Source organism: Pseudorca crassidens, chromosome 10 (assembly GCF_039906515.1).
Source record: "Pseudorca crassidens isolate mPseCra1 chromosome 10, mPseCra1.hap1, whole genome shotgun sequence".
Classification (NCBI taxonomy): domain Eukaryota; kingdom Metazoa; phylum Chordata; class Mammalia; order Artiodactyla; family Delphinidae; genus Pseudorca; species Pseudorca crassidens.
The window spans coordinates 49,893,051-49,919,406 of record NC_090305.1 but is presented as its reverse complement, the minus strand read 5'-3'; the positions used below and the strand labels follow the sequence as shown (position 1 = coordinate 49,919,406).

General features: G+C 36.3%; 1 protein-coding gene across 5 annotated transcripts in view; it reads left to right on the top strand.

Moving 5' to 3' along the window:
* Positions 1-26,356, top strand: part of SLC4A7 (solute carrier family 4 member 7) — a 124,435-nt gene that overhangs the window by 51,885 nt on the left and 46,194 nt on the right. For 3 of the 5 annotated variants that reach the window (XM_067753541.1, XM_067753544.1, XM_067753540.1), the window contains exons 4-7: positions 14,576-14,714; positions 15,262-15,422; positions 17,697-17,885; positions 25,620-25,735. In XM_067753541.1, the coding sequence (XP_067609642.1) occupies positions 14,576-14,714; positions 15,262-15,422; positions 17,697-17,885; positions 25,620-25,735 (605 nt within the window). Of the gene's footprint in view, positions 1-14,575; positions 14,715-15,261; positions 15,423-17,696; positions 17,886-20,347; positions 20,717-25,619; positions 25,736-26,356 lie in introns of all 5 variants that reach the window. The other 2 variants (XM_067753545.1, XM_067753542.1) reach the window with 2 other exon arrangements.

The window sequence follows — 26,356 nt, the reverse complement described above, 5'->3', positions numbered from 1 at the left end:
AATACGAACATACATATCAATGATTACCTTAAATGTAAATGGATTAAATGCTCCAACCAAAAGATATAGCCTGGCTGAATGGATACAAAAACAAGACCTGTATATATGCAGTCTACAAGGGACCCACTTCAGACCTAGGGACACATACAGACTGAAAGTGAGGGGATGGAAAAAGATATTCCATGCAAATGGAAATCAAAAGAAAGCTGGAGTAGCAATTCTCATATCAGACAAAATAGACTTTAACACAAACACTATTACAACAGACAAAGAAGGACACTACATAATGATCAGGGAATCAATCCAAGAAGATATAACAATTGTAAATATTTATACACCCAACATAGCATCTCAATACACAAGGCAAATACTAACAGACATAAAAGGGAAATTGACAGTAACACAATCATAGTAGGGGACTTAGCACCCCATTTTCACCAATGGACAGATCATCCAAAATGAGAATAAATAAGGAAGCACAAGCTTTAAATGATGCATTAAAGAAGATGGGCTTAAATGATAATTATAGGACATTCCATCCAGAAACAACAGAATACACATTCTTCTCAAGTGCTCATGGAACATTCTCCAGGATAGATCATATCTTCTTGGGTCACAAATGAAGACTGGGTAAATTTAAGAAAATTGAAATCATTTCAAGTGTCTTTTCCAACCACAGTGCTGTGAGACTAGATATCAATTACAAGACAGAATCTGTAAAAAATACAAACACATGGAGGCTAAACAATACACTAATAACCAAGAGATCACTCTAGAAATCAAAGAGTAAATAAAAAAAATACCTAGAAACAAATGACAATGAAAACACCATGACCCAAGACCCAAAACCTATGGGATGCAGCAAAAGCAGTTTTAAGACGGAAGTTTATAGCAATACAGTCCTACCTTAAGAACAAGAAATATCTCAAATAATCAACCTAACCTTACACCTAAAGCAATTAGAGAAAGAAGAACAAAAAAACACCGAAGTTAGCAGAAAGAAAGACATCATAAAGATCACATCAGAAATACATGAAAAAGAAATGAAGGAAACAATAGCAAAGATCAATAAAAATAAAAGCTGGTTCTTTGAGAAGATAAACAAAATTGGTAAACTATTAGCCAGATGCATCAAAAAAAAAAGAAGACTCAAATCAATAGAATTAGAAATGAGAAGAGAGAAGTAACAACTGACACTGCAGAAATACAAAGGATCATGAGAGATTACTAAAAGCAACTATATGCCAATAAAATGGACAACCTGGAAGAAATGGACAAATTCTTTTTTTTTTAATTAAAATTTTTTTTTTAATTTTTGGCTGTGTTGGGTCTTCATTTCTGTGCGAGGGCTTTCTCTAGTTGTGGCAAATGGGGGCCACTCTTCATCACGATGCGTGGGCCTCTCACTATCACAGCCTCTCTTGTTGCGGACCACAGGCTCTAGACGCGGAGGCTCAGTAGTTGTGGCTCATGGGCCTAGTTGCTCTGCGGTATGTGGGATCTCCCAGACCAGGGCTCGAACACGTGTCCCCTGCATTAGCAGGCATATTCTCAACCACTGCGCCACCAAGGAAGCCCTGGACAAATTCTTAGAAATGCACAACCTTCCGAGACTGAACCAGGAAGAAATAGAAAATATGAACAGACCAATCACAAGCACTGAAATGGAAACTGTGATTAAAAATCTTCCAACAAACAAAAGCCCAGGACCAGATGGCTTCACAGGCGAAATCTATCAAACATTTAGAGAAGAACTAAAACCTATCCTTCTCAAACTCTTCCAAAATATAGCAGAGGGAGGAACATTCCCAAACTCATACGAGGCCACCATCACCCTGATACCAAAACCAAACAACGATGTCCCAAAGAAAACTACATGCCAATATCACTGATGAACATAGATGCAAAACTCCTCAACAAAATACTAGCAAACATAATCCAACAGCACATTCAAAGGATCATACAGCATGATCAAGTGAGGTTTATCTCAGGAATGCAAGAATTCTTCAATATACACAAATCAGTCAATGTGATACACCATATTAAGAAATTGAAGGAGAAAAACCATATGATCATCTCTAGATGCAGAGAAAGCTTTCGACAAAATTCAGCACCCATTTATGATAAAAACCCTGCAGAAAGTAGGCATAGAGGGAACTTTCCTCAACATAATGAAGGCCATATATGACAAACCCATAGTCAACATCGTCCTCAATGGTGAAAAACTGACACCATGTCCACTAAGAACAGGAACAAGACAAGGTTGCCCACTCTCACCACTATTATTCAACATAGTTTTGGAAGTTTTAGCCACAGCAGTCAGAGAAGAAAAAGAAATAAAAGGAATCCAAATCATAAAAGAAGAAGTAAAGTTGTCACTGTTTGCAGATGACATATTATACCTAGATAATCCTAAAGATGCTACCAGAAAACTAGTAGATCTAATCAATGAATTTTGTAAATTAGAAGGATGCAAAATTAATGCACACAAATCTCTTGCATTCCTATACACTAATGATGAAAAATCTGAAATTGAAATCAAGAAAACACTCCCATTTACCATTGCAACAAAAAGAATAAAATATCTAGGAATAAACCTACCTAAAGAGACAATGACCTGTATGCAGAAAATTTAAGACACCGATGAAAGAAATTAAAGATGATACAAATAGATAGAGAGATATACCATGCTCTTGGATTGGAAGAATCAACATTGTCAAAATGAGTATAGTACCCAAAGCAATCTACAGATTCAATGCAATCCCTATCAAACTGCCACTGGTATTTTTCACAGAACTAGCACAAAAAATTTCACAATTTGTATGGAAACGCAATATTGAGAATGAAAAACGGAGTTGGAGGAATCAGGCTCCCTGACTCAGACTGTACTACAAAGCTACAGTAATCAAGACAGTATGGTACTGGCACAAAAATAGAAATATAGATCCATGGTACAGGATAGAAAGTCCAGAGATAAACCAATGCACATATGCTCACCTTATCTTTGATAAAGGAGGCCAGAATATACAATGGAGAAAGACAGCCTCTTCAATAAGTGGTGCTGGGAAAACTGGACAGCTACATGTAAAAGAATGAAATTAGAACACTCCCTAACACCATACACAAAGGTAAATTCAAAATGGTGTAAAGACCTAAATGTAATGCCAGACACTATAAAACTCTTAGAGGAAAACATAGGCAGAACACTCCATGACATAAATCACAGCAAGATCCTTTTTGACCCACCTCCTAGAGAAATGGAAATAAAAAGAAAAATAAACAAATGGGACCTAATGGAATATGAAAGCCTTTGCACAGCAAAGGAAACCATAAACAAGACTAAAAGACAATCCTCTGAATGGGAGAAAATATTTGCAAATGAAGCAACTTGCAAAGGATTAATCTTCAAAATTTACAAGCAGCTTATGCAACTCAATATCAAAAAAGCAAATAATCCAATCCAAAAATGGGCAGAAGACCTAAATAGACATTTCTCCAAAGAAGATATACAGATTGCCAACAAACACATGAAAGAATGCTCAACATCATTAATTATTAGAAAATGCAAATCAAAACTACAGTGGGATATCTCACACTGGTCAGAATGGCCATCATCAAGAAATCTACAGAGTGCTGGAGAGGGTGTGGAGAAAAGGGAACCCTCTTGCGCTGTTGGTGGGAATGTAAATTGATACAGCTACTATGGAAAACATTATGGAGGTTCCTTAAAATCTAAAAGTAGGGGGGGAATCAAGGTGGCAGAGTAGAAGGACGTACTCTCACTCCCTCTTGGGAGAACACCAGAATCACAACTGGCTGCTGGACAATCATTGACAGGAAGACACTGGAACTCACCAAAAAAGATATCCCACATCCAAAGACAAAGGAGAAGCCACAATGAGACGGTAGGACGGGTGCAATCACAGTAAAATCAAGTCCCATAACTGGTGGGTGGGTGACTCACAGAGTGGAGAACACTTATACCACAGAAGTCCACCCACTGGAGTGAAGATTCTGAGCCTCATGTCAGGCTTCCCAACCTATGGGTCTGGCAACAGGAGGAGGAATTCCTAGAGAATCAGAATTTGAAGCCTAGTGGGAATTGACTGCAGGACTTTGACAGGACTGGGGGAAACAGAGACTGCACCCTTGGAGGGCACACACAAAGTACTGTGTGCATCGGGACCCAGGGGAAGGAGCAGTGACCCCAGGGGAGAGTGAACCAGACCTACTTGCTGGCGATGGAGGATCTCCTGCAGAGGCAGGGAAGGGGGGCTGTGGCTCACCGTGGGGACAAGGACACTGACAGTAGAAGTTCTGGGAAGTACTCCTTGGCATGAGCCCTCCCAGAGTCTGTCATTAGCCCCACCAAAGAGCCCAAGTAGGCTCCAGTGTTGGGTTGCCTCAGGCCAAACAATGAACAGGTGGTGAACCCAGCCCCACCCATCAAGTCAAGTGGATTAAAGTTTTACTGAGCTCCGCCCACCAGAGCAACAGTCAGCTCTACCCACCACCAGTCCCTCCCATCAATCGTTTAGCCTCATCCACCAGAGGGCAGACAGCAGAAGCAAGAACTACAATCCTGCAGCCTGTAGAACAAAAACCACATTCACAGAAAGATATACAAGACAAAAAGGCAGAGGGCTATGTACCAGATGAAGGAACAAGATAAAACCCCAGAAAAATAACTAAATGAAGTGGAGACAGGCAGCCTTCCAGAAAAAGAATTCAGAATAATGATAGTGAAGATGATCCAGGACCTCAGAAAAGAAAGGAGGCAAAAATTGAAAAGATGCAAGAAATGTTAAACGAAGACCTAGAAGAATTAAAGAACAAACAGAGATGAACAATAAAATAACTGAAGTGAAAACTACACTAGAAGGAATCAATAGCAGAATAACTGAGGTAGAAGAACGGATAAGTGACCTGGAAGCCAAAATGCTGGAATTCACTGCTGTGGAAGAGAGTAAAGAAAAAAGAATGAAAAGAAGTGAAGACAGCCTAAGAGACCTCTGGGACAACATTAAATAAAACAACATTTGCATTATAGGGGTCCCAGAAGGAGAAGAGAGAGAGAAAGGACCAGAGAAAATATTTGAAGAGATTATAGTTGAAAACTTCCCTAACATGGGAAAGGAAATAGCCACCCAAGTCCAGGAAGCGCAGCGAGTCCCATACAGGATAAACCCAAGGAGAAACATGCTGAGACACATAATAATCATATTGGCAAAAATTAAAGACAAAGAAAAGTTATTGAAAGCAGCAAGGGAAAAACGAAAAATAACATACAAGGGAACTCCCATAAGGTTAACAGATTATTTCTCAGCAGAAACTCTACAAGCCAGAAGGGAGTGGCATTATATACTTAAAGTGATGAAACAGAAGAACCTACAACCAAGATTACTCTACCCGGCAAGGATCTCATTCAGTTTCGATAGAGAAATCAAAAGCTTTACAGAGAAGCAAACCGTTAAGAGAATTCAGCACCACCAAACCAGCTCTACAACAAATGCTAAAGGAACTTCTCTAAGTGGAAACACAAGAGAGGAAAAGGACCTACAAAAACAAACCCAAAACAATTAAGAAAATGTTCACAGGAACATACATATCGATAATTACCTTAAACGTAATGGATTAAATGCTCCAACCAAAAGACACAGGCTTGCTGAATGGATACAAAAAAAAAGACCCACATATATGCTGTGTACAAGCGACCCACTTCAGAGCTAGGGACACATTCAGAATGAAAGTGAGGGGATGAAAAAAGATATTCCATGCAAATGGAAATCAGAAGAAAGCTGGAGTAGCAATACTCATATCAGATAAAATAGGCTTTAAAATAAAGAATGTTACAAGAGACAAGGAAGGACACTACATAATGATCAAGGGATCAATCCAAGAAGAAGATATAACGATTATAAATATATATGCACCCAACATAGGAGCACCTCAATACATAAGGCAACTGCTAACAGCTATAAAAGAGGAAATTGACAGTAACACAATAATAGTGGGGGACTTTAACACCTCACTTAACACCAATGGACAGATCATCCATAATGAAAATAAATAAGGAAGCAGAAGCTTTAAATGACACAATAGACCAGATAGATTTAATTGATATTTATAGGACATTCCATCCCAAAACAGCAGATTACACTTTCTTCTCAAGTGCACACAGAACATTCTCCAGGATAGATCACATCTTGGTTCACAAATCAGTCCTCAGTAAGTTTAAGAAAATTGAAATCATATCAAGCATCTTTTCTGACCACAACGCTATGAGATTAGAAGCAAATTACGGGAAGAAAAACGTAAAAAACACAAACACGTGGAGGCTAGACAATACGTTTCTAAACAACCAAGAGAGCACTGAAGAAATAAAGAGGAAATCAAAAAATACCTAGAGACAAATGACAATGGAAACACGACGATCCAAAACCTATGGGATGCTGCGAAAGCAGTTCTAAGAGAGAAGTTTATAGGAATACAATGTTACCTCAAGAAACAAGAAAAATCTCAAGTAAACAATCTAACCTTACACCTAAAGGAACTAGAGAAAGAAGGAGAAACAAAACCCAAAGTTAGTAGAAGGAAAGAAATCACAAAGAGCAGAGCAGAAATAAATGAACTAGAAACAAAGAAAGCAATAGCAAAGATCAATAAAACTAAAGCCTGGTTCTTTGAGAAGATAAACAAAATTGATAAACCTTTAGCCAGACTCAATAAAAAAGAGGGAGAGGACTCATCAATAAAATTAGAAATGTAAAGGAGAAGTTACAACAGACACCGCAGAAATACAAAGCATCCTAAGAGACTACTACTAGCAACTCTGTGCCAAAAAAATGGACAACCTGGAAGAAATTGACAAATTCTCAGAAAGGTATAACCTTCCAAGACTGAGCCAGGAAGAAACAGAAAATATGAACAGACCAATCACAAGTAATGAAATTGAAACTGTGATTAAAAATCTTCCAAGAAACAAAAGTCCTGGACCAGATGGCTTCACAGGTGAATTCTATCAAACATTGAGAGAAGAGCTAACACCCATCCTTGTCAAACTCTTCCACAAAATTGCAGAGGAAGGAACACTCCCAAACTCATTCTATGAGACCACCATCACCCTGATACCAAAACCAGACAAAGGTACCACTAAAAAAGAAAATTACAGACCAATATTACTGATGAGTATAGATGCAAAATCCTCAACAAAATACTAGCAAACAGAATCCAACAACACATTAAATGGATCATACAACATGATCAAGTGGGATTTATCCCAGTGATGCAAGGATTCTTCAATATACGCAAATCAGTCAATGTGATACACCATATTAACAAATTGAAGAATAAAAACCATATGATCATTTCAACAGATGTGGAAAAAGCTTTTGACAAAATTCAGCACAAATTTATGATAAAAACTCCAGAAGGTGGGCATAGAGGGAACCTGCCTCAACATACAAAGGCCATATACGACAAAGCCACAGCCAACATCCTGCTCAATGGTGAAAAACTGAAAGCATTTCCTCTAAGATCAGGAACGAGACAAGGATGTCCACTCTCACCACTATTATTCAACATAGATTTGGAAGTCCTACCCACGGCAATCAGAAAAAAAAAGAAATAAAAGGAATACAAATTGGAAAGGAAGAAGTAAAACTGTCAGTGTTTTCAGATGACATGATACTATACATAGAGAATCCTAAAAATGCCTCCAGAAAACTACTAGAATCAATGAATTTGGTAAAGTTGCAGGGTCCAAAATTAATGCACAGAAATCTCTTGTATTCCTATACGCTAATGATGAAAAATCGGAAGTGTTTCCATAATTTCTCTTTCAATTTACCATTGCAACAAAAAGAATAAAACACCAGGCATTAAACCAGCTAGGGAGACAAAAGACCTGTATGCAGAAAAGTATAAGACACTGATGAAAGAAATTAAAGACGATACAAACAGTTGGAGAAACATTACCATGTTCCTGGATTGGAATAATCAATATTGTGAAAATGACTATACTACCCAAAGCCATCTACAGATTCAATGCAATCCCTATCAAATTACCAATGGCATTTTTTATAGAAGTAGAACTAAAAATCTTAAAATTTGTATGGAGACGCAAAAGTCCCTTAATAGCCAAAGCAACCTTGAAGGAAAAAAACGGAGCTGGAGGAATCAGACTCCCTGACTTTAGACTATACTACAAAGCTACAGTCATCAAGACAATATGGTACTGGCACAAAAACGAAACGTAGATCAATGGAACAAGATGCAGAGCCCAGAGATAAACCCACGCACCTATGGTCAAGTAATCTATGACAAAGGAGGCAGAGATATACAATGGAGAAAAGACAGTCTGTTCAATAAGTGGTGCTGGGAAAACTGGACAGCTACATATAAAAGAATGAAATTAGAACCCTCCCTAACAATAAAAATAAACTCAAAATGGATTCGAGACCTAAATGTAAGACCGGACACTATAAAACTCTTAGAGCAAAACATAGGAAGAACACTCTTTGACATAAATCACAGCAAGATCTTTTTTGATCCACCTCCTACAGTAATGGAAATAAAAACAAAAATAAACAAATGGGACCTCATGAAACTTCACAGCTTTTGCACAGCAAAGGAAACCATAAACAAGATGAAGAAAGAACCCTCAGAATGGGAGAAAATATTTGCAAACGAATCAATGGACAAAGGATTAATCTCCAAAATATATAAACAGCTCATGCAGCTCTATTAAAGAAACAACGCAATCAAAAAGTGGGCAGAAGACCTAAATAGATATTTCTCCAAGGAAGACATACAGATGGCCAAGAAGCACATGGAAAGCTGCTCTACATCACTAATTATTAGAGAAATGCAAATCAAAACTACAATGAGGTATCACCTCACACCAGTTAGAATGGGCATCATCAGAAAATCTACAAACAACAAATGCTGGAGAGGGTGTGGAGAAAAGGGAATCCTCTTGCACTGTCGGTGGGAGTGTAAATTGATACAGCCACTATGGAGGTTCCTTAAAAAACTAAAAATAGAATTACCATATGATGCAGCAATCTCACTACTGGGCATATACCCAGAGAAAACCATAATTCAAAAAGACACATGCACCCCAATGTTCATTGCAGCACTATTTACAATAGCCAGATCATGGAAGCAACCTAAATGCCCATCGACAGACGAATGGATAAAGAAGATGTGGTACATATATACAATGGAATATTACTCAGCCATTAAAAGGAACGAAATTGTCATTTGTTTAGATGTGGATTAATCTAGAGGCTGTCATACAGAGTGAAGTAAGTCAGAAAGAGGAAAAAAAATACCATATGCTAACACATATATATGGAATCTTTAAAAATGATTATTAAAAACCTTCAGGCAAGACGGGAATAAAGACACAGACCTACTAGAGAGTGGACTTGAGGATATGGGGAGGGGAAGGGTAAGCTGGGACAAAGTGAGAGAGTGGCATGGACATATATACACTACCTAACATAAAATAGATAGCTAGTGGGAAGCAGCTGCATAGCAGAGGGAGATCAGCTCAGTGCTTTGTGACCATCTAGATGGGTGGGATAGGGACGGTGGGAGGGAGGGAGACACAAGAGGGAAGAGATATGGGGACATATGTATATGTATAACTGACTCACTTTGTTATAAAGTGGAAACTAACACACCATTTTAAAGCAATTATACTCTAATAAAGATGTTAAAAAAAAAAAAACAGATCCAGAAATCACAAAGTTAATGGATTTTGAAAACAAGCATGTTAAAGCAATATAATAAATATGCTTTATATGTTCAAGAAGAGAGAGGCTGAAAATGTATGAAAGTCCCACATGGAACTTATACAGATGAAAAATGCAATATCTCAAATGAGTATTACGCTAGATAAGATTAACAGATGAGTTGAAATTACAGAATAAAAAAGATAAGTGACTTTTGAAGATATTGTGATAGAAACTAATAAAAATGAAACAAAAAAAGGCTGAAGACCAATAAACAGCATCAGTAATTTGTTGGACAGTATCAGGTAGTCTATCATATGTATAATTGGAGTGCCAGAAAAATTTCCAAAATTAATAAAAAGTCTGAACTCACAGGTCCAAGGAGTTCAGCAAAACGCAAGGAGAAGAAACATGAAGAAAAACTGCACAAAGTTACATAAAAATTAAACTGCTGAAACCAAGACATAACAGTCCTAGATGTATATAACAACGGCTTCAAAATCCATGAAACAAAAACTGAAAAAATTGAAAAGAGGAAGAGAGAAATCCACAAGTATAGCTGGAGATTGCAACTCTCCTTTCTCAGTAATGGATAGAGCAAGTTATCAAAAAATCAGTAAGGATATAGAAGACCTAAATAACACACTGTAAGTCAGATTGATAGTCACATGCATAGAACATTTCACCCAACCACAGCAGAATACACATTCTTTACAATTGCATATTGAAGATTTAACCAAGATCATATTCTAGACCATAAAGCAAGTCTTAATACATTTAAAAAGACTGGAAGTGTATTCTCTGACCACAAATAGAATTAAACTAAAAAGATATTATGAAAAATGCCCAGATATTTGGAAATTAAGCACGAAGTTTCTCAGTAACCCATGGGTTAAAGATGCAGTCACATCAGAAATTAGAAAATATGTTGAACTCAAGAAAACGAAAACACGGTACAGGCAGAAAATTGAGAGAAAATCTTGCAAAGTGAGGACACAGTTCTGACACGCACAGGTTTCATTTAGCATGGTACTGTGCAAAGTGAGGACTGCCTACATATTAGAATTTGTTAGATATTGCTAAAGCAGTGCTTAGAGAAAAACGTATAGCATTTAGTTTTTATACTAGAAAAGAAGGGACTTCCCTGGTGGCACAGTGGTAGATACTCCGTGCTCCCAGTGAAGGGGGCCCAGGTTCGATCCCTGGTCCAGGAACTGGACTTCACATGCATGCCGCAGGTGGGAATTAGGGAGTTCGCATGCCACAACTGAGGAGCCTACCTGTTGCAACTAAGACCCAGTGCAAACAAATAAATTTAAATAAAGAGGTTAATTTAAAAAACGCAGAACAAGAAAGACCTAATCAATGATTTAAGCTTGTAACTTAAGAAATTGAAGGAAAAAATAGAGCAAATTAAGCCTAAATAAACAAAAGAAAGGAAACAATAAAAATGAAAGCAGAAATGAATAAAATAAAAATCAGACCAGTAGTAGCAAAAATCTGTCAGACTGCAATCTGGTTCTTTGAAAAGATCAATAAAATTGAGAAATCTAAATAGCCAAACTGATCAGGTGAGGGAAAAAAAGATAGAAATGACCAGCACCAGAAATTTTCAGTACAGATTCTACATATTAAAGAATAAGGAGGGAATATTATGAATGATTTTATGCCAACAAAATTGATACTTCAGATTAAGTGGGGAAGTTTCTTAGGAATACATGCTGTTAAGCAGCAATGGATAACTTGGATTATCCTACATGTATAAAAGGAAATTGAATTTGTAGTCTAAAGCATTCCCACAATGGAAATTTACTCCCAAATGGCATCAAACATATAAGAAAGAAATAACACAGACTCTGCTAGAAAATTGAAGATGAGGGAACACTTTCCCATTCATATTGTGAATCTAGCATTTCCCTGATACCAAAACCTGATGAAGATGTTACAATAGAATAAAACTACACACTAATTATTTCTCATGAATATAGATTCAGAAATCCTTAACAAAATAAAAGCATATCTAATCCAGCAATACTTAAGAGGGATAATACATCATGATGGTGGTAATCTGAATAGTGGCCCCTACAGTGTCCATATTCCTACTGTCTGGAACCTGTGAATGTTAACCTTATTTGGCAAAAGTGCATCTGTAGATGTGACTAAGTTAAAGGATTTTGAGAAGTGGGGATTATGCTGGATTAATGCAGATGGGCCAGATTCATCACAAGGAGTCAGAAGGTCAGAGAGGAGACAGTAGTTATAGTGATGGAATGAGGAGGCATCCAGACCTAAGGAATGTAGGCAGCCTCCAGAAGCTAGAAAAGGTAAGGAAATGGATTTTCCCCTAGAGCCTCCAGAAAGAACCAGCTCATGATTTTTTAGCCCTGTGTAAAATTCATTTTGGACTTATGGTCTCCAGAACTGTAAGAGAATAAATTTGTGTTATTTAAGCCACCACGTTTGTGGAAATTTGTAATAGCAGCAATAGGAAATTAATACGATAAACAAGTGGAAATGCAGGGTTGGTTTAAAATTTAAACATCTATCAGTGTAAATAAACATATTAATAGTATAAAGGAGAAAAACCCATATAATCATATCAATAAGACAGAAAAAGCCTTTGACAAAATTCCACCCCCCTTGTTTGCTAGGAGTTAAAACTGTCTTTAGTTAAATTCTATTTATCTACATCTAACAAATTCTATTTATTTAGAAATTTTCTAAATTCTATTCTAGAATTTTATCTCCTTGCAAACTAGGAATATTAGAAAACTTCTTCAGTGTGATATAGAGCATTTAGAAATGCTGGTGAAAGACTGAATGTTTTCTCCCTATGAATTGGGAAAAGGCAAGGATGTCTTCTCTCACTGCTTCTGTACAACATGGTACTGGCACACGTAGCCAGTGTAATAAGGCAAGAAAGAAATGAAATGCATCCAGAAAGTAAATGAAGTAAAATTGTTTTTATTCACAGTTACAGAATCATATGTGTAGCAAATCCTAAGCAATCTACAAAACTACAGAACTGAGTGAGTTTAACAAGGTTACAGGATACAAAATCAGTGTACAAAAATCAACTGTATTTCTATATAGTAGCAATGAGCAATCAGAAACTGAAATAAAAAACAACACAATAGGGCTTCCCTGGCGGCGCAGTGGTTGGGAGTCCGCCTGCCGGTGCAGGGGACACGGGTTTGTGCCCTGGTCCGGGAGGATCCCACATGCCGCAGAGCGGCTGGGCCCGTGAGCCATGGCCGCTGAGCCTGCGCGTCTGGAGCCTGTGCTCCGCAGCGGGAGAGGCCACAACAGTGAGAGGCCCGTGTACCTCAAAAAAAAAAAAAAAAAAACACCACCACAATAGCACCAGAAGTATTACTTGGGGATGAATTTCACAAAAGATGTGCAAGACCTAATTGTTGAAAGGTTCAAATATTAGGAAGTTCAGTTACATTGTGTTTTTGTTTGTCCTGCATTGGTCTTAGAGTATTCCTTCATTATGAAGACCCATGTCGTGTACATACTGGACAAGTTTCAGATATCTTTTTCATACTGCCTCTTCCCGTTTTTCCTCTTTCTGGAGTTTTTCTTGTGCGACGTTTTTATTCTGTTTTCTATATCTCTTAACCTTGCGTGTTTTGTCTTATTTGTCATTGATGCATTCTGTGTAACCTCCTCCTTATTTCTGTCTTTTCCTTTAACAATTTTATTTCTAATCTTTTTTTTCCAATAAATTTATTTATTTATTTTTGGCTGTGTTGGGTCTTCGTTGCTGCACGCGGGCTTTCTCTAATTGCGGCGAGCGGAGGCTACTCTGTTGCGGTGCACAGGCTTCTCATTGCGGTGGCTTCTCTTATTGTGGAGCACAGGCTTCAATAGTTGTGGCACGCGGGCTCTAGAGCACAGGCTCAGTAGTTGTGGCGCACGGGCACAGTTGCTCCGTGGCATGTGGGATCTTCCAGGACCAGGGCTTGAACCTGTGTCCCTTGCGTTGGCAGGTGGATTCTTAACCACTGTGCCACCAAGGAAGTCCTTCTAATTTACTTTTTAACCTGTTTTAATATCCCTCTTGCAGCTATAAGTTCCTGGAGGTTTGTTTACCTAGATGTAAATTTTGTGTTTGACCTCCTCTATTATATTTGGAAGAATTTGATTTTGTTTTTAATTGATGCTTGTTGTATGCTTCAGTGTTTATTCTGGGACCCCTGGGGCTTTCAACTGTCCTGGACTAGAATGTACGCTAATTTCTCTGTTTGGGGATCCTGTACCACACAAGTAGTTTAAAACTCAGATGTCATGAGCAGCAGTGACCTGTCTACCTCCCTAACCTCAGCTGACAGACTTTTGCTTCTCCATGATAGTAGGAAAAGTTAGTTTTGAGTTTTCTCATCCTGTTTTTTGAACTTGGGGATTTCTTTTTTTACTCTTGAACTTAACTACATATTAATTAAATATTTGAAATGTTCTATATTATCTAACATTTCCATCTGTTTTTGGTGAGGAAAAGGTCCTGTCTCATGCATAGTGTTTTCTTGGTTTTGGATGTTGCTTACTGTTATTTGTTTGATTTACATTGGTTTGTTAAAGATTAATGTGACTTTAACATATAATTTTTCTTTTTAATCTGTGGAGGTGATCTTTCTGTGAAATTCTTTTGTTCTAGATTGTTGGTCCTTGTTTCCTTCCAGAATTATAGTATTTTAATAATAATGAAAAGAAATTTGTTCTGATGGAATATATTTATAAGAAAAGCATTTCATTTTCAAAATTTTGAATTTACCTTTGTATTAATTGAGGAAAATTTTGAGTGTATATTTTTAAATTCTGATTTTGTCAAGACACACCATCCCAGAGAGTCCAGTTCATTCTGGGTACCGAAGATGATGATGAAGAACACATTCCCCATGATCTCTTCACGGAAATGGATGAGCTGTGCTACAGAGATGGAGAAGAGTATGAATGGAAAGAAACTGCCAGGTGATGATACTCTCTCAGTTTTTAACTGCCTTTACTTGGTTTCTTTTTGTAATGAGAATGTAAGATTGAAATTGAGACATCCAGTACTTTAAAACAATGAGTAGAGAATTTCCTTCTGTTTGGAAATTTTATCTTTATTCTCAAAATTTGTTTCCTTAAATAATTCTTAATACTATAATATAAGAAAAGGAAATATGTTACTGTAGATTTTAATGTCTTTAATTAGAGGAAACAAGTTTGAAAAATCAATGTCTTGCATATTTAAAGTTTAAAATAAGATTGGAAGCTGAAACTGAAATTCCAGAGTTTGTTTCTGTAAACTTACTACAGTGATAGCTAGAATAGAAAGAGGAACTACAAAGGTAACTTGCGCCTATCGACATTATAGACCATTAGCCTAATTTGTAAAAATGTGTTTGTAGCGAAATTTTGTTTTGGTGGTGGTGATCTTTGTTTCTGTTTAAAAGAAAAAGCTTATGTTTATCATATTAAAATAAACAAATGGAATCATTATTTGTAAAATATTGTTATACATTATACATTTCAGATGGCTGAAATTTGAAGAGGATGTTGAAGACGGTGGTGACCGGTGGAGTAAGCCTTACGTGGCGACCCTCTCTTTGCACAGTCTTTTTGAACTGAGAAGTTGCATCCTAAATGGAACAGTCATGCTGGATATGAGAGCAGGCACTCTTGATGAAATAGCAGGTGATAGCAAAGTGACTTCTTTATAGTTAAATTGTATTGAAGTTAGAGATACTTAAATAAGGAAAATAAAGTGGAATTTTAGACCATTGATTTGACAGTTACATGTTGAGCTTCCATTCTGTGCAGGGCAGTATGAGGAGTAGACATATAAATAACCCTTTTTGTCTTTGATAAGTTTGGAGTCTAAAAGATTAAATTAGAGAGATGTAACTACAGTTATCAAGAAGAAAGTGGCTAGTGCCATAAGCAAGATATGGAGTCTGTTCTCTGGAAATGCAGGGGAAGGAGCTTTTTGTTTCTTTGTTTTTTGGACCAAGGTATCTGGGGAAGATACAGAGAGTACATTAACTATTCAACTTATCCATAGAATTTGAACACATGGCGATAGGGAGCAGGGTGGTGCAAGAGAAAAGAAAGTATTCTAAGGAGGAGGAAGAGAAGGAAGAAAAGTCTAGAAAGTATAGACAGCTATGAATCTCAGAAAAGTCAATTATCTGTGAGTATACAGATTTCTTGAGATATGTTAGAAAAATAAATTAGAGGTGGATTGTGACTAGCCTTGAATTACTGGGTTAAGAAATTGGATTTTATTTGGTAGGCATTTTGGCTCTCAGTGATTTTTAAGTTGGAGAATAGTATGATCTCGATGTGTGTCAGGGATATCATTCTGGCAAGAAGAGGTAGGGTGGCTTTGGATAAGAAGAGATTAGAAGCAAGGAGGTCATTTATTCTCTTGGAATATCTAAGCAAGAAGTGATGACGATCTGATGTCTGGTAGGTAGTAGCAATGGAAACAAAGGAGAGAAAATTGAAGGATACTGTGGAGGTAGAAAGAAGGAAAAGATAGCTGTGATAAAGCTATTTGGTCATTAACTGAAGTTGCTCAAAACCAATATCAAGTTCAATAGTAATAAATTTGATAGTGTGACTACCATTATAGATTGTCCAATATAAAAACAAAAAACTATTGTATTTGATCTTCAAGAGGACCGTAAATTTATTAGAATTTCTCAGGCTAGAAATACCAGTATGTTGATATTACCAGATTGATAGATTTGACCTTGTGCTGCAAATCTTTAAGTTATGGAAGTCCTTTCTTGTTCTATATAAATGACTGAAAAACTGAGTAGGATTAGGAATATTGAATTCAGACATATTCAATATGTCTTACTTTGGCTTTTAATGATCACGTAATACAATATAATATTTTAGTAAATGTATAATCCAGTGTTCATTTGTATGGTAGCCTGTAGTCATGGTGTTGCTGTTAAGAGTTTACCTGCTAGGTTGATCTAATTTTCTCTCAGAGGAACCTTATCATAGATTTGAAAGCCTGACTGTTTTATATCAAGTTACTGCCACTTTTAAAAAATATTTATATGTCCTTTATAAATTAAAAATAGTCCAGGACTTCCCTGGTGGCGCAGTGGTTGGGAGTCCGCCTGCCGATGCAGGGGACACGGGTTCGTGCCCCGGTCCAGGAGGATCCCTCATGCCGCGGAGCGGCTGGGCCCGTGAGCCATGGCTGCTGAGCCTGTGCGTCCGGAGCCTGTGCTCCGCAACGGGGGAGGCCACGGCAGTGAGAGGCCCACGTACTGCAAAAAAAAAAAAATAGTCCAGGCACCGCAGTAATGTATAAAATGTCATTGCCATCAATCTCCCCATTTCCCACACCTCCCTCACAGCCTGATATAGTCATCTTTCTAAAACTTATTACTTCATATTTTATCTATTCAGTTACTCACTGGTTTTTCTACCTGTGGATGAGTGAGAGCAGAAACTTGATCTGCTTAGTTAATTGCTATATTCCCAACACGTAATAGGTACTCAGTAAATAGTTAATGATTGAATGAATGAGTACAGATACTCATCTACAGTTTTGGGGAAAAGTATGAGGTGAAGCAAGAAAATACCTTCACTTCTTAGGAAGCCAATATTTGAATATCCATTTTAATAGAATTTATTGTATCATCAGTAAAGCACCTTCAACTATATAGGAAGGCTATTGGTGAATAACAGTAGCTTTTCAATAAATACTAGTATTTATTAAAATAAGGGTCTCTATTAATATGTTCATTTTTGTTGGATAATGTTCATATTTATCTTTATGCATCCATTATTCGATATTAGAAGAGAATGATACTTTCTAGAGCTATTTGGGAGTCTTATTTTTCTGGTAAGATTTCACTTAAGATTTATTCTGTGTTATAGTCATCCAAGTATTAGTTTATTTAATAAAAATGATTGTTATCTATGTATTTTTTCTTTGCCTAGATATGGTATTGGACAACATGATCGCCTCTGGCCAGTTGGACGAGTCCATAAGAGAGAATGTCAGAGAAGCCCTTCTGAAGAGGCACCATCATCAGAATGAGAAAAGGTTCACCAGCCGGATTCCCCTTGTTCGATCTTTTGCAGATATAGGCAAGAAACATTCTGACCCTCACTTGCTTGAAAGGAATGGTGAGATAAGTTGTGGCATTCCTTTTTTGCTAACATGTCTACACTAATGGCATTCCAGTGTGTTACAATTAGCATTCAGGAAAAGAAACATATTTTTTCTAGATAATTACATAGGCCTTTATCTTTTTAATTCTCTTTAAAATAATAATTTGTGCATTTAAAGATTTCATTTCTAAAATGTCTTTACAGCGTGACAGAATTATCTGTAGAAATTACTTAGATGAAAAAATTAAGCATTTACTCTGTTAAAATGGGATAAGTATTGGTAATATTTAAACACTACACTATACGTAACCCTGAATTACTCTCCTTCTTGCTTTTTTGTTTCTGCTGAAGAATTCTTGTATATTTGATAAAAGAGCCATAAATTATTATCTATAAATTTAATCTTTTGAAAATTTTAAGTCTTGTGTTTGGGCCTTTAATATTAGATTTTTCCTGGAGATTTTTTTTTTTTCTCCTGAGTATACTTTACTTGCTAGGCATAAGCAAGTATTTTGGGGTTGGTCTGCTGATTTCACTGCTTTTTATTTACATAATTGGTGAAAGGTTTTTGTGCTTGTTCCTGTTTTATGCTAGGGATGATGCAGTTGATTTTTTCAAGCCATTGAGAATGGCACAGACCCACACACTGCTGCTCTCCCCTCTCATTCACGGTCTAGCATGGGTTATGTGGGACATGGGGAGAATGTGTTTTTGTAGCCATTTACCTCTGTCACTGTCTTAAGGCTGGCATGCTATCACTGGGGTTCTATTTTGGGTCTCAAAGATGCTCTGATGACAGTGACTGGAAAAATCCAGTTGCAAAGAATTGGAGCTGGTTTTGAGGGTCACTGCTGCCTCTAGTTGCTACCATTACCCAAGGCTTGTGAGAATTACAGTGAAGAGGAGTGGAGGATGGGCCACAAATCCTTCTGCTCATCTTTTCTGTCTCTGAAAAGAGTATGGCTTTTAACTGTTCTACAAGCACACAGTCACAGGTGGTAGGATATAACATGTTTAAAGTTGACAGTACTTAGTCATCGTTTGCAGCTCAGTGTAAGATAATTAAGTCCATTTTCTTCTGAGCATTTGACCAATAAAACTCTTTTAATCTATTTAAAATTGTGCCTTTCTATATTCAAGGAACCTTAAGAATGAAAGAAATCTCTTATGGACCTAAGTTCAATATGAAAGCAAGCCATCTATGTCATGTCTTTTTTTCACCTTTCCATGTATTGCATATGCTCTACTTCAGTGAAGTGAATTTGTTTGCCTAGAGAGACCATATTAAATCTTTCTTCCCCATATGCAGTGGTTCCTGATTATTCTCCAATTGTCAGTTGATTCCTTTTAATCATAAGACAACGCCTATTTTCTTTTAGATGCCATTTTAGCATGGGCATTTCATTATTTTGTTATAGTTGTAATTTAACAATTTTTTCTGCATGTAGCTTATTTTTTAACTAAATAGTGGTGGTTTATGGATTAAAAGTTCATATTTTTAATATTTCTGGGATCTCTTGAGCATGTAGCTTTGATTACTTAGATCATGTGGGGTTGTTATATTTCTCATGCTTTTCCTGAAAAAACAATGTTATTCCATTAAGCCACACTTAATTAGAATAAACAAGTTTTTGAAGTATAACTATACCTGACGTTTTGAAATACTGTAGATTTAACTTCCTCATCACTCTTGTTGGTAAGAAATACTTTATTCTTAGCTAGTTAAGTTAGAGATTGTCTATATTTGTTTTAATTTATCTGCTGCCTTAGAAATGTAAGCATATTTTAGGGCATTTATTAATATCAGATAATGAGCTCAAGAATATGTATCTTTTAAAATTGACGTTTCTCTTTTGAAAAAAAAAATTCCTATAACATGTCTTATGTTTTTAAATTTTACTTGAGAGTGCTATCAGTAGGTGATGCCCTATTGGCTTAATGTTATTGATATCACCTTTAAGTTAAGAATTATTAGATACCATTAATGTGGACTTTTCTTATGAGAGAATATGTAGTGGTTCGGTGCAATGTAGATAAAATGCACTAAATATCAGTGCTGTTAAGTTTTGTTTTGGGTTTTATTTCTTAGATTATTTTTGTGTTATACTCTGATTTGCTATTTATCATTTTTTTAAGCAGCAGCTTTCCATTGATATTATTCTTTAATTTTAAAGCCACACTATTGGACATTCTCATTACTAACAGAATATCGTCCCCGACCATCTATCATTAGCATTGTTTTTTATTTTTTGTTTTGATTTTTGGATACACCTTCAGAGAACTAATTACAGTTTAAGGCATTTTTCAGTGATTTTCTAATATTTAAAAATCTGATTGTTATACTAACCCTGATAGCATGAATTTGAAATTTTGGATCTTTTTTAAACCTTGCAGTTTATGGTGTAAATTGATATTTTGTGTCTCATTTGTCTTCTGCAGTGAACTTCATCACTTTTCATTTATTTGTTTTATCTCAGGGGAAGGCCTTTCAGCCTCCCACCACTCTTTGCGAACAGGTCTGTCTGCCTCAAACCTTTCATTGAGAGGAGAATCACCTTTATCTCTTCTTCTCAGTCATCTTCTTCCTTCTTCGAGAGCTGGAACCCCTGCAGGCTCGAAGTGTACAACCCCAGTACCTACCCCTCAGAACAGTCCTCCTTCCAGCCCTAGGCTCAGTCGCCTGAACTCCAGAAGTTCCCAGCAGAGGCAGCTTCAGGCCCCAGAGCTACTGGTTTCACCTGCCAGTGACGATATTCCCACAGTAGTAATTCATCCGCCTGAGGAAGACTTAGAAGCACTGCGAGGCCAGGAGCAGAAGAATGAGGAAAATGTTGACATAACTTCAGGCAACTATTCAAAGTCCTCCATGTGTGGTGCTTTCTGCCTCTAGATCACTTGCACTTGGAATGCCTTTCAAGCACATAGCTTTAGCAGCATACATAGATAATGCTTATAATTTATTTTGACTTCTGCATGTTTTTTTCTTTATAGTATATTACAGAGAAGGATAGAATTATTTAAAATTTTAAAAAGACTCCAAATAAGACTACACATAATTTAATTTTTTTTTCAAAAATTTTCACTGAGATTTTACAGGTCAGTGCATTTGAATGGTTCAAAAAATGTAGACATTTTTACAAGTAATCTTTTAATTTGCCATGATTAAAAAAATGGTGGCTCTTCTTGTGCATTTCATTCCATAAGGTGAATGAACACATGTTTTACATAAAGTAAAATGAGGTGATATGCCTTTTATCTACTATTTGGTGCTTTTGTTCAAGGAATGCAGTATGTTTTAACCTTCCTAACAAAAAATAGAATTGAATGTTCTTTTTCTCATTTTGTCTCCTGGGATCATCATTATTTCAAGACTAGTTTTATAATTTGGCATAGACTTTACTTGTCCTTTATTTAATGCCATATCTATTTTTAATCCTAATTCACCTTGAAATTTTCAGGACTAGAGTTCCAATAGTTGTGGCTAGGATATATTTCTATGTGAATTAGAAAAATTATTTCTTAGTGCATAAAAGGTTTGTAACTCACTTAAGGGTTATTATATATTATTATAATTTTGGCTTTTCCTCTTATATATTAATTATATGTATATTTATACATATTTATCTTTCTACCCAATTCATATAAAGAAGTATTCTTTTTTTTTTTATTTTGCGGTACGCAGGCCTCTCACTGTTGTGGCCTCTCCCGCTGCACAGGCTCGGGACATGCAGGCTCAGCGGCCATGGCTCACAGGCCCAGCCGCTCCGCGGCATGTGGGAGCTTCCCAGACCGGGGCACGAACCCATGTCCCCTGCATCTGCAGGCGGACTCTCAACCACTGCGCCACCAGGGAAGCCCTAAAAAAGTATTCTTTAGTGACTATGTTTTACTGACAGCTAAGCATCAACGTGACATATGAACACTAACTATAGTGGTTTTAATCACATAATTATTATCACATTTCTGCATAACACTGAATAATATGTAACGCTTCAATAGTAGCTTATAGTTAGTAGCCTGTTTGATGTGTATAAAATTTTGTGTAAGTTGGGTGGATATACCTATTTTCAGAAACTCAGGCTCAGCTCAGCTAAGTTAAATAAATTCCCCTGGATCATATATCTAGTAAGTGACAGCCCATGTCCTCTGACTAAACATCCTGTGTTCCTACCAGTATATGACCAACCAGCCTCTCCTTCTCTTTATTGGCTGTATCCAGACATACTAAATACATTTAATCAAAGCTCATTGTAGTTGCCAAAAAAAGATGATACTTTTAGAAGTTAAAAAATAGAAGTTTTGTGGTTAAATCATTGTAACATTAATTATGATAGTACTTATAGTAACCATTGTTTCATAGGTTGTCACACACAGTGATGTGTACTTTTCAAATATCATATTTCTAATTTGTCTAACAATTTGATGAGTTCATGTTATCGCTGTTTGTAAAATGAAGAAAATTAAGACTTAGAGATGTTAAGGTTATACCGTAAATGACCAGAGCAAGGACTTGAACCCAGATCCACATACAACAAAATCTATAGTATAGAATTTAATTGTAAATTTTAATACTCTGTGGAAAAGATAGAGTATTATATAATAAGGTAACTAAACAAAAGAAAAAAATCTAGAAATAATTACTCAGAAATAACAAACATTCTTATTTTAATTAAAAAGGACTAGCAAGGTTTACTACTTTTCTTGAACAAAAATGACTTCAAAGTTACTTCCCCTTGCATTTGTTTTTACCTATATCTGTCAGTAATACTGGACAGTTCTTGTTTTACCAGTTTCAATGTTATCAGTGATAAGGGACTATAAATTTTATATGGGAAGGAAGGGATGTACAGGTTCACAATGGCTTATTAGGTCATGTTGTTAAGAGGATAAAAAGAGCAATTAACTGAAAATTGAGGGACATGATTAAATTATTTCCCCCTCTGCCATTAAGTATGCCATGAGATTTATTAGCCTTTCTGAAGAAAAGAAATTAGAACGTAGGGAAAAGAGGGAATTTCTAAGGAAAAGGGAGAGCTCATAATTACTGTTTAAGAAGACATTTATAGGAGGAATGTAATTACAATAATAGGGGCAACTCTATATTATTCCTTGCCTTAGTTACCTTTGCTGCTTAGAGCAGCTGGAAACTCTATAAGTTTTCCTGAAGTCTGATGAAGAAGGTGGCCTTGGCATCATTTTTGAGAGACTAATGTCATAGATTTTTGTGGCACGGGGTCATGATTTGTGAATATCTGTAGTAAAAAGAAAAAAAGAAAGTGGTGTTTCCCAGTAGTTATTTTTTGGAGAATAATTATGTAAAAGACGTAACTCACTTTTAGTGTTTGTAACTGTCTTCTGACTCAGTGTTTCTCACCTTCGGCACTATTGACCTTTTGGGGTGGACACTTCTTTGTGGTGGGGGATGTCTTGTGCGTTGTCGGATGTTGAGCAGCACCCTTGGCCTCCACTCACTAGCCGCCAGTACACTCCCTAGTGGTGACAACCAAAGATGTCTCTAGACGTTGCCAGATGTCTCTGGGGGGCAGAATCTTCCCCAGATGAGAACCACTGCTCCAAATACTTCTACTTTCAAACTTTTAATGACAGAAAACTGATATCTTTGATTTCTGTTTCTCTAGGTAGCTTTGCTATTTTAAGGAAAAGAATGTAAGGCACAATAATAGATTTACCAGGGTATGATTTTTAAATCCCAGTACTGATTGTATACATACTCATATTTGTTTTTTCTTTTGCTCAAAGCAAGTAAAGTCCTTCTGAGTTATTTGTGCTAATGATAGTTTTAATTTTGGGGAATTTACTCATTTAATTCTGAGCTGTAGGAATTTACTGTAGGAGCAGGGATACTTCCTTAACCTTTTGAGGAAATAGCTTTAACTTAGCTGAGAGTAGGAAGGATTGCATGGAGAAGGCGATGGTGGGATCTCTAAGGTGTGCCTGGCATGCTGACTTTAACAGGTTCAAGATGACCAGGTGAGCCCATGACTTCACGTCATCTCTTCTGGCTTTGTCAGTATTGAGTTGTATATTATTTCTTCTTCCCATTCTACTGTATCCTTGTTTTCCCCCAGAGCCTTCTCCCCATTCCACTCTTCTCCCCAAAATCTGGTGCCTGGGACTGTTCCGGGAAGCTGTGCCTATGTTTTTTTTTGGTTACACGTTTGCAGGTTGGATGCATTTAGTAGTTAGCAGTGTGTGTGTGTTGATGGTCATTGCAGTTGCTGCCAGGGCCTTAATGATACTCTTCATTTTCTTGTGTGGGAGTTGGTGGAAACCACTGAAAAATACTGGTTCACTTTTTTTTTCCACTTGGGCATGTATTTTAATAAAGGAATGGACTCTATAATGGAAGTGTAGGGACAAAGTTCAAAGAAGAGGCTAAAATGGTGATAAATTAGTTAAGTTTTAGGAAATAGTTTTTATTTCAGAATTGTTTAATACTTCTAGGGAATGAGCACATAGCTAAGGGGATTGCGCATACTTTTTACACTGAGATTTTTGGGTCAGAGTGACATCCTAGCGTAGATATTTAACATAGAAGTGGGTATTACAAAGGTCTTCTTTCACTAAGTTTAAGCAGTAAACTCAAATGACTTAAAGTTACTAGTGTATGTTGTATTCTGTAAAAATGAAAACTCCCTTAGAGGCATTGAATATATCTGATATGCTTAAAATTTTGGAACTCAATTACGAATATTAACTTTAAAGTTTATAGGATCTAACTACAAACAATTTAATTGAACTTCTGTGGGTCACTAGATTGTCTTGAGTGGCAGAGTTAAAACTAAAAGTAAAGACTGTTGTAATTGTCTAGTGCATCTTCTCCTGTGATACTCAGTGTTTTGGGTAATATTAAATCTGTATTCTTGAACTAAAAAGTCTTGGGTGTTTTAAAAAAATTGGATACATTTAATGGTAGAAATCTGTGTTAAGTACTTAAACATTTTTGAGATTTGAACTTTATGCAAAATTCGTAGTGGTAATGATTGATCATATTCTACTGGGTGTTTTTATGTTATTGTGTGAATTGTTGCTGAGTGTTACTTGAAATGAGTATACATAATGCATGAACATATATCTATCATTTGTAATACAAATAAGCTAATTTAATAGAACGTGTATCTAAAATAGTAAAAACATTACTATTATGTTTTAACATATTTCTTAGGAATAATGACAGTAGGCAGCACATAAATTTCACACAAGAGAATGAAAATTCTTGAGGAAACTGTTAAGATTAGGGATGATTATGGCAAAATTCGTGTACGTTTAGTTGACGTAGCTCTTAACATTTTCTGAGTTACATTTAGGTTTTATCAGAAATTTTATATTGTTATTGATGTAAGTGTGCTAGACATCATTAAGCTAACTTAATGATGTGGAGTTCACATGTCTATTGGATACCTTGAAAATGGATGCCCTAAGTATTTCTAGTGGTGATCAGACCCAGGTCTTCTACCTTCTACTCACTTTTTCTCTTTTTTCAAAAGGCCACCATTTTTGTAAATGCCAATTATATTATTTAAAATGTTAAAATATATAGCTTCATTATTGCTTAAAATGTTAATCTACTCTTGCTGGTATGGTACTAACACTTGGCACCTTTTTTTTTTTTTTTTAACCTAGCACATTTGCTTTTAATAAACCATCACTTTCAGGATATGAGCAGATTCAGGTTACAAAGTGAATTTTCTCCTTACTAGTTTGGAATTTGTTTGTTCTTAAATACAGGTATTTTGGCCTCTCCACAGTCTGCACCTGGAAACTTGGACAATAGTAAAAGTGGAGAAATTAAAGGTAATGGAAGTGGAGGAAGCAGAGAAAATAGTACTGTTGACTTCAGCAAGGTAATTCTGTTACTAACTATACATTTTCATAGTCATTTTTACTGAGAAAATTGTAGCAATGTGGCTTTCTTAACATTGATTATAATAATTTTTTAATAACTGGTGCCTATAAACCTGCATGTGATGCTTATGATATGTTAATTTATGATCAGAAATTGTGAGAAAGGTAACAGTCTCATAGCACTTGAATAACATTATATCTTACTAGTGTTAGAAATTCTGAAAAAAGAATATATGAATAATATGGTATTTTCATCTATACCTACCCATAGATATCATGAAACTTCAGTACCTTTTGAATTACAGTCGTTTGTTCTGGAGCTACTAGAAAGATTAATTCTGGTAATGATGTTATAGCAGTAATGATTCAGCTTTTTCTCGGCTGTAATGTGATCCCAGAATTATTGTCTTATGGTGTCAGTACTTTCTGGAATGTCACTGGGAAACATTGGTGCTTCCCCATGGGTAGGTAAAGGTAAAGGCATGGACTTAAAAACAATTCACCTATCTCAACTATGATTTTGAATTGTGGTAGACGAGTATTTAAATGAAATATAGAAAGAACTTATTTCAAAAGAACAGGACAAAAAACTACAAGTTCAAATTACAATTGAATTTAAA